The 9559-nt window shown below is 39.6% G+C and overlaps 1 protein-coding gene across 1 annotated transcript; it reads right to left on the bottom strand.

Annotated features, from left to right (window-relative positions):
* Positions 1-248: 248 nt before the first annotated feature.
* On the bottom strand, positions 249-7876 carry gabrr3a (gamma-aminobutyric acid type A receptor subunit rho3a). The gene is made up of 9 exons (XM_034140337.1): positions 7740-7876; positions 6787-6899; positions 4539-4606; positions 4231-4454; positions 3316-3398; positions 2597-2734; positions 1494-1646; positions 655-848; positions 249-554 (listed from the first exon to the last, which is right to left on the bottom strand). Exons 1-9 carry the CDS (start codon positions 7874-7876, stop codon positions 249-251), a joined length of 1416 nt encoding a protein of 471 aa, XP_033996228.1.
* Positions 7877-9559: the final 1683 nt, after the last annotated feature.

The following is a 9559-nucleotide window of genomic DNA, read 5'->3' as shown; positions in this document are numbered from 1 at the left end:
TTCTTATAAAACAGGCATGCGAGAAAAAAATATAAACATCAGCAAAAATAGCCAGCCATTCAATGCAACAGCTGATCCCAGATGTTTTCCATGTAGACGACATCATGCACGATATCATCAGCAGACAGACTTGAGGTCGAATCCCATAGCAGAGTTTTGTTAATCAGTTTATTGCAGCCTGTTGGTGTTAAACTGTATTGTGGTGGAAATAGTCTTAAATAAATAGTTTCCTCTGATGCATAGGTGATTTACGATGCATACATACTCCAGTAAATGATGTTGAAGAGCAGGTAAGCCAGGGGGAAGATGACTCTGGAGTAGGAGTCGATCATGTAGCTGTTGCTCATGATGAAGCTAAGGTTTTGTAGTAAAGGGTGCTTGCGGCGTAGCCTCGTTCCCTCGGTGGGTCCGGAGACGGTAGAGTTTCGAGACTGCGTGTTCCTCTCTGTGTTTGAGGTGCTGGTTGTGTCTGGAAAAGGAGTCAGGTCGATGTCATTGTCATGGAAACAGCCATCGAACGCCATAGCCTGGTTGGCGTCGTAGGAGTCTGGGATCTGAAGTGGCAAAAGCAGACGAGGAGTTTTATTTAGTATTTATTTGGTATTATTTATTTATTTAACAAGATATTCTAGGCCACAAACAGCTGAATATGACCTTTGCCTTCCTGAGCCTCTTCATCTCCTCCACGGTAGTGAAGTAGTTGACAGCAGCGTACTCGATGACAGACAGGAAGACAAACAGGAAGCTGGCCCACAGGTAGATGTCTACGGCCTTGACGTAAGACACCTGTGGCATAGAGGCTGTGACACCGGTGATGATGGTGGACATCGTCAGGACCGTGGTGATGCCTGCATACAAAGGAGCAATTAAAAAAAAAAAAATTATATTGTGGATAGCCCTATCCACAATATCATTATCAAGTCCTCATATCAGAAACACCACACCAGTACTCAATAGGCATAAAACAAACCGAAGTTGCATTATAAATATTCTCCGTGGGAATTGTTAGTTTTTTAATATCTTTATAACTACAATAATTTAATCTTTGATCTGAACACTACAAGTCATTTTAGTACAGAAGAAAAACATACTGCTGTTTAACAACATAACTACGTCATACCTACGAGTGATTGATAAAACATTTCAAATGCTTTATTTACTATTTAAGACCAGGTCTTGGGATGTAGTTTACATTATCAGATTGAATTGGGTTAAAGACTATTGTCATAATATCTGCCTCTTGAATTCACCATTGTTTTTTCATTTTTAGCTATTAAGTGTTCCCCCTATTTTCTATTGTTGTGCTAAACAATAGAAGCTAAACAGTGCTCTTATCTCTCCATAATAAATTAGAAAAGGTAAATACCTAAATTGTTAAGCATTTCTTATAAGTAAAACTGATGATTTTGGATAAAGTTGACAAGTTAAATTGTATTTGTTGAATAAATCTGTCAACATGTGTTAAAGGTCAAATTAAGACGTAGTCTCAGTACCCAGAGAGACACGGGCAGGTACAGCCCTCCTGTCTATCCAGAAAGACACCCAGGACAGCATCACCATGAGCATGGTGGGAAAGTATGTCTGAAGCATGAAGAAGAAGATGTGCCTCCTGAGAAGGAAGTTTATGTAGAGCCGATTGTACCAACCTGAAACAGACAAACGGACAGAAAGTGGAGGTGGGGTAGAGAGTGGGTAGCATGGCATAATAACAGTGAGAAGCAGCAGAAAACTCTGGAAAATGTTGCAAAAAAAACATGAAAAATAAAGTATAAGTTGTGAATGTAAGAAAGTACTAGATGGATCTCCAGGGAGAACCTAGACCTCAGTTGGCAAAGTGATTATTTTCTGTCTAGAGCTGCAGTTATATAACAAGCTCTCAGAGCGGAAAGGTCCCCACAAGATTACTTCACACTCAGAAGAAAATCTCCCTTGCTCCCCTTGCTTTCTGCTCATATTGAAATTGCGACAGTCAAAGCAGGCAGGGTTTCAAAAAGTGGGCTTAGTCAATGCTTAAATGATAAGGCAACCCACAGAAACAACATTGCACTATAGTTCGGGATGTTTAGCCTTAGTGTTACTGATTCATTTAGGTCTGGGGTGTCAAACTCAAGGCCTGCGACTTCATTTTATGTGGCCGGCAAGAGCTTGCAAAGAATATAATACGTTGCCCATAAACTACATGTCGCACAATGCATCTCATTTTGTGACATGCGCACTGAAGAGACCTGTGCTTTCAGATGTAGTTAATTATGAAGTTATGACCCTATCTGATAATAATCCAATACAGAGGCAATAACGTAATATAATACATTATTTTATATATATCATATATTTATATTTATATAGTCTTAAAGTTACAACCGGCCCTTTTGAGTGCAACAATAATGGTGATATCTCCCGCGATGAAATTGAGTTTGACACCCCTGATTTAGGTAGAAGAGGAAAGGTCATGCATGAATTTGAGGTGATAAACTCATTAAAAAATATCATACTCTTATCGCTCATCATTTAAAGAACAGTAACAGCTCTGGTGGCTTATTTAGTTTGACTTTTTTGTTTGTGTTTGAGGGGCCCTCGCGGCTTTGAGCTCACATACCAGTGCTGCTGTAGAAGGCGAGCCCGAAGGAAGGCTGGAAATCTTCAACAAAAAACTGAGAGAGCACGATCTCGTCAGTCCTTAAAGAATCATTCCCATTCTTCCAGTAGAGCATCAGGTCGTTTTCATTGTAAGCATCTTTAGGAGAGGAGAGAGGGGGGTCAACATTTTGATGTTGACAAAAAGAGTCATGGATCAGAGGAGAGGAAAGATTGCACAGAAAGGGTACTCCTGCCTCTCCTGTGAGATCAGGATCCATGCTTCATCCATGAAATAATTTAAGACAGATAAAGAGAAATGGAAGCAGTAACAAAAGATTCCCAACATGGAAATTAATCCCAAATTCAAGTTCAGGGATTCAGAAAAACAGAATCCCCAGTAAGTCCTTCATTAGAAGAGCAGACTTTTATAATGGGCAGAGATAGAGCTGAATGAGGATTATGATATATTTACTCAGTGCAAAAAGAAGATGGCGGGGGTTACAGTGCGTTTATGAAGCTTGGCTACTGCTTCATGTAATTTAGTGAGCTCAGCAGTATCACTAGCCGATGCTTTTTGAATTAAAAACCAGCGTATCAAAAGTTATGTAACATGTTATTCAGCAAAACATGCCAAGCAAGCATTGCAAAAAAATGTACATAAATCCTCAGGAAAACCGATTTAAATTCCCTATCAAGCATTAACAACAGGAAATGTTCCAACTGTAGTTTGGTACTTACAGCTCTCCAGCTCCAGAGAGCAATTCTGTGTGTCCAGAGGGAAACTACTGAAGTCCATGGAGCAAAGTGCAGTCACCGTGATCCTGAAACACAGCTTACAGTCAGAGAAACACCCACATAAATCAAGCAAGATGTCAGAAAGTGTATAAAACAATATCACTGGACTGATTTGAACATACGGTGGTGGAGAGGGACATTCAATTATGTATTCATGCACTAACTTTCTCTCTCAGAGGCCGCTGGCGCTACAATCTGTCGGGAAGACGCCATATTGACGACATCTGTGGCTGAAATGGATATGATGAATGTCGTCTGAAAGCTACTTATATTTATTTCAGGCGATGCCCATTAAACCCTGCATTAACAGTCCACTGGATTGTTTCATATCTTGGTTGACGTCCTTTTTTATAAAATGGTTTTATTATTTAAGGCGAAACCCTTCAGTGTAATGCACTGCGCAATTCTGGGCTGCTTTGTTTCCATAGACTGGTGGAATGAAAACAACCAAAACACACCTTAAGGTATTCATTTCACTTTGTCTTTATTGATCTGTAGATTTCCTCTAATTTCCTCTAATATTTACAAAATAAAACGAACGTGAATTGAATTACCGGACTATATGCAAATGATTCAATCATAACTCCTTAAATTAGATCTATATGCGCAGGTACACTTAAAGCTGGACAATGAAAGCTTTGGAAGTACAGTAGGAATCACATTCTTCCTCTTCGGATATGCAGTTGAATTCAATTGCAATAATACACATCACATACTGCAAGCTACTACATTTTCTTTTTTGCTAATGTGCTAAGGCATTTCAAAATATTGATGACCATTAAGGTGTCCTTAAAAGTGACAACAAAAACAAGCAACTTCCATGTGCCACATAATATTAACAAAACGTATTTTTGTTACCTGACACTGTAGAGAATATTGCCATCAGGAAAAACCCTCAACATGATGTTCTCCATGGTTGTGTCGTGGATAAAAGAACGCTTAGAGTGGACGAAGAACACGTCAGGAACCCAAATCTTCTTCACAAGACGTGCGTCGAAGGTACGACTCTTATTGCTGCTGGAGGGGAAGGCCAGGCGGTCGTCCTGCCAGTAATGCCTCAGGTACAACGTCATGGTGAAGTCCTGAAAACCAAACAACCCTGATGTTCAGATGAGAAAAGGAAACACTGTTCCTAGACTAAGTGCATATATCCTATTAGCACGTACCATGTTTACTTCAGATATACCGTCAATGCTCTCCACCTGAACATCAATGCCGACAGGAATAGCAGAACCTACAAAAGGTCAAACGCAGTGGATCAGCTTTTCAGCTACAGTAACACGCTGTCCACGAATCACACATCTGCCAGGGATTATTTAAGTGTAAATCCCACATCGTGACATATACAGTACGACATAAACTAGATTTGACAGAATACAAAGACAAAAAGTTGGATTAGAGCGATGCCCTGGCTAGTTCTTAAGCATGACTGAGTTTAGAGATGCCTTGAGACCGTTCAGATTTAAATCACAAAATTCTGTCTCACCAGAATCTGCATGGATATAAATATCCCTTGTGTTACTCATAACAGACTACCATAACAATCACTGTCATAAAAATCCTATTAGGGGGTATTTCAGTTCACATGACCTGATAAACCCGAACTGGGAAAATATGTCAAATGGGTTCAGAGCCAGGAAACAAACTAAGGATTTGTTCTTCTCTCCGAGCATGTGTTGCCAGCCTATTATTGACCAGCGCAACAAAAGAGGATCTACTTCGATTGTGAGCGCATATGCCGGCGGCTGTCTGCATTGATAAACCCAAACATCTACTTAAACAACTGAAATGTTTCAACGCCAATGTACCCATTGTAAAGTTATCTAAATATTCGATATAGTGTATAGTTGGACCTTATCCCTCATCGCCCAGTCACGCTGTAAACGTATGATGTGTACTAAACATCCCGTTCCCTCTGTGCCATTATCTAATGAAGGTAAGCCATCAGTCTACGATTACATTGGAGTAGTGGAGTGGGAGTGATTATATCAGGCAGGTAGGGTCCTGGAGGTAAAGGCTTTAATTTCTTTAATAAGGTTTTAATGTTATGTCACTGAATATTGCTAAAAACATGACAGAATATTCATTCAGAATCGGTAGGCAAGAGGTGTTTAAACATTTCTGTTTGCAGTCCAATTGGTATCGAGCGAACACATTAGAGCACGCTTTGGTTGTACGCAGCTGAAAGGCTGTGCAGAGAGCAAAAGTGAAACGCATTAGCCGTAATGCAATGCTGCAACCCTATCATTTGATGTCAATTTAGCTTTTCATTGGCTTAAAATGAACTAGGAAAAAGCTGCTGGGGAATAAAATATGTTGTAAACGCTGTCTCTCAACTCTAACTCCATTGTCACGACTTTAGTTGCTATTTGAAACATCAGCGTTGCATGAAACGGAAAGTAATGGTTACTGGCCAAACCTTTACAATATTTTCTCCAGACAGACTGTTTTCCGATGAGAAAATGTAATGTTTGACAAAAGGTATTCAGAAAGCAAAATGTGTATTTACTGATGTGCATCAAGAACTATAATGAGAGGAACTCATACAGTTCACAAGTGTACCAGAAGAAAACCAAACACACACTGATACACCAGAAATACAGGTTTCTACAGAACATTAAATTCAAACCAGCCACACAATGCTGGTTTTGTAAGACCTTATTGTTTGCAAAGAAAACAGGTGACATAAGAGTTGACACATGCAGGAAGTCTGTTACAGTCTAGTTGTCAGAGGACAACACCTCGGCAATGAAGGCCTTTAAAATAGCTGCTCGTAAATGTCAAGAAAGAGTCACTTGTTGGACTCGGAGACGACTGTTATTTTGTGCGTCTGATTAAAAAGAAACGTAAACACATCCACTGAAAGGATTAAGACAGCCACCCAATGCTTTGCAGACAAAAACAGACAGTTTCTGAAGCACCAGAGCATTTTCTTTTCATGTAAAGTTTGTTTTTGATTATTCATGGTTTATGAATGTATAGTTAAAATCAAAACTAAATCCTCACCCGGCTACGAGGCACAGAAAGAACACAAAGCTTGTTGTGTACAGATTTGCTACAGTCTTTGAAACGGGGATACAAATAAAACATTTCTAGTTTTAAATTCTAATAATTATGCAACACGAAAATGTCATATAACATTAGGCTTTTCTTCCCGTCCTCCACAGAATTAGTACACAGATTATTTTATCTGTAGCCTACTAGGCTGTCTGTCATCGTCTCACACAGCAGACAATCTAGGTCACCAGTGGTTTTTGTGGTTGGCGTAACAGCAGCACAGTAACCTACTTAAACTTCCCTGAGTTGCCAGGAGAGCACATGTTACGAAAATGCATTTCAAAAAGAGAAAGAATATTTGATTAAATATATATTCAGGCTTTCTGTGAATAGATATATTTGATTTGTGTTTCTTACCTCCAAAGCCAGGCCGCATTGCAAAGTCATGATCTTCAATCCGAAGCAGCTGCTCAGATTTAATTAGCAGAGACTTGGTGCTGTCCAGCTTTTTCAGTTTAAGATCAACTCGTCTGAAAAGCAAAGAGAACAAATGACAGATTAATGTAGAAACTCCTTCTCTGACACGTACGCATCATTGAAGCAGAACTGACATCTGGTCGAGGGAGTTAGTGATGGTTAATTGGACTTTAGCACTCTGATTACAACCCAAGGCTTTGGTCTAGAGGAAATGAGAAGTTCCATAACTGTTCGCACATAACTGGGTTGGAGACATCGTGTTGCCCTTTCTTGTGTCTTATAGGTTCACCTTGCACCTTTTATTTATTCAAAATGCACATCTGTTTTTACTGTCTTCCTAGAAATCCTTGTGATCTTTTATTTTTCAGATTTTCACTGCTGTACTAAGCACTACACTAAAAAAAATACCTGTTCAGTCTCATGTCCAGATTACCTTTCACCTCACATGATAAATCACCTGCTCTTACATTTCGTTATTTGTATTTCAATATTCATAGCCATATATTTGATGACATTGTGAAGTAGAACACAGAGCCACAAAATGATATAGGTCGACATTTCAAACAGTAAAAGCAGCTCCAAATATTAATTTAACAATGTTCCTGATAAATAATTGTGTATATGAGAAATCGTGTATATGAGGTAGTGAATGTAGGGGATTACTTTAGTCGTTGTTATTGTTGGTTTGTGTTTTTTGTCATTCCTTTTTCTCTTTGTACATACAATCAGTACAGACCATTGTCTCATTTGTATAAATATATTTTGCTTTCCAATTCTAAATGACAAACATTACTTATGCATTGTCGAAACGCAATAAAAATATTTTTGATCAGAAAAGCAGCTCCACGATTACAAAGCAAAGAATCATAAGGAGAAATCACACTTTAGCTCACCCTCCATGCTTCTGCTTGGTGCTCTCTCCAATGTGCTCCTTGTGTCTCCTCTTTTTTGCTGAGTGGCTGCTGTTGTGGGTGAGGGGCCACAGCCAGGCCAAGCACATCAGTCTGAAGGCCAGGAGGGCCAGTCTCATGGTTAGGCTGGTGCTGGAGAGACGAGAGGAACCCAAACGTTCCTCCCGCTGCGTCAGTGTCTCGCCCAGGGAATGCCACAGCTGTCCCTGTCCTCTACTGGCACCTCCATGACCCAGCAGCACTCATTCTGTCCCGCCACGCACATACGCATCTTCATTATCCTGCTGTTTCATCTCCTCTAACATGGTGAACATCGGCCAGATATCCAGCGCTTAGCTCCAAGTCACAGGAATCTCCCTGGTTGCATTTGCTGTCCACTGTGCCATCCCTCTGCTGACGTCTGCTGACACAACATGTAACTCCCCGCTGTCCCCACCCTCTGATTTAAAACCAAATATCAATTTATTCCTATAATGACAAAGGAATACCATTAATTCCTCTCTCTAATCTTCTTATCTGTGGTTGGTGAAATCTTTCAGTAACCTACAAACTGGAGGCAGCAGTGGGCGGGGATAAGGATAATACAACCAGCGGTTTCATCATCATTCTGAGCAGATACAAATAAAAAGCCTGCAGCCTACTTTTATACATTGCAGGATTTTCCCTCAGTACACAGTTCGATGGTTGGAGGACGGATCCTATCCAAGGCAGATGCGAGCATAACGTCTCGACAACATCAGCAAACATTGCAGCAGAGACCATTCACAGCAGTGGATATGCTTACTTAACGGAGGCTTTGAGCTGCTTCCGTCCAGCTAAATACAAGGAAAAAGGGATTACAGATAGAGTTAGTACAAATGATCCTTTGCATTCAGCTCATTAACTTAGACATGAAAGATTTCAGATACACATTTTTTTGCAAAAAGTGTATTGACATGTTACTTAAATGTCCAAAAATGGCAACAACAAAAAAGCAATGCTTAACAACACAGTAAAACCCAATCCAGTTCATCTACAAAAAACAATATACTAGTATTATATATATATATAGATATATACCATTATGTCCATTTTAACTTCTGAAATATGATAAAAACTGATAATAGTTTTTCTATTATTCTGTCCAAGCCCAAAACTACCGGTAGTCAATTTATTTTAGGATTATGTGGTTTTTATACCCTCTCTGTATACGTCACTTCATCACCTCATAGTCACATCCAGCCAAATATAGCCTGTTATCCTCTCCTAATGGACGCTCGCAGCCCCATTGAACTGTCTGTTTACTGCCCCCCCCCCCCCCCCCCCCCTATTTGTTGGCATTTTTTTGAAGTCATACTCAATCTTGTAATGATTTATTGCATTTCACACTTTTCACACATTTATTTTTTCAGTTTTCCTACAGATTTCAACCCACATGAATGGCGAGTGATACCGTACAAGCAAATTAATATTATTATTTTTGGGGGGGGCAGCCAGTGCCTTTATTTCAGGTTATTATGTTCTCATAATTATTTATGGTCCTGAGCCGGATTCAATCCTGGGTCCTCTGCTTGTAGCCCTAGCTCTTTATCCTTGGTATTTTTCTAAATGCTTATAATAATAATAATAATTATCAGCATTCAAATGAACTAGCAAGCTGTCCACATACAATAAGCAGCATCCACATGACAGATTGTTAATGGGCCAATGGTCATGTGATGCGCAATAGACATATAGTAAATGACCCTGTATTGCTAATGACAATGAAAGGAAAAGTAAACTACAACTTGTTCAAATTGATTTGAATAAGTAGTTTGAATTTA

Source organism: Trematomus bernacchii, unplaced genomic scaffold (assembly GCF_902827165.1).
Source record: "Trematomus bernacchii unplaced genomic scaffold, fTreBer1.1, whole genome shotgun sequence".
Lineage (NCBI taxonomy): Eukaryota > Metazoa > Chordata > Actinopteri > Perciformes > Nototheniidae > Trematomus > Trematomus bernacchii.
Note: the sequence above shows the minus strand (reverse complement) of the source record. Positions and strands in the feature narration are given on the sequence as shown.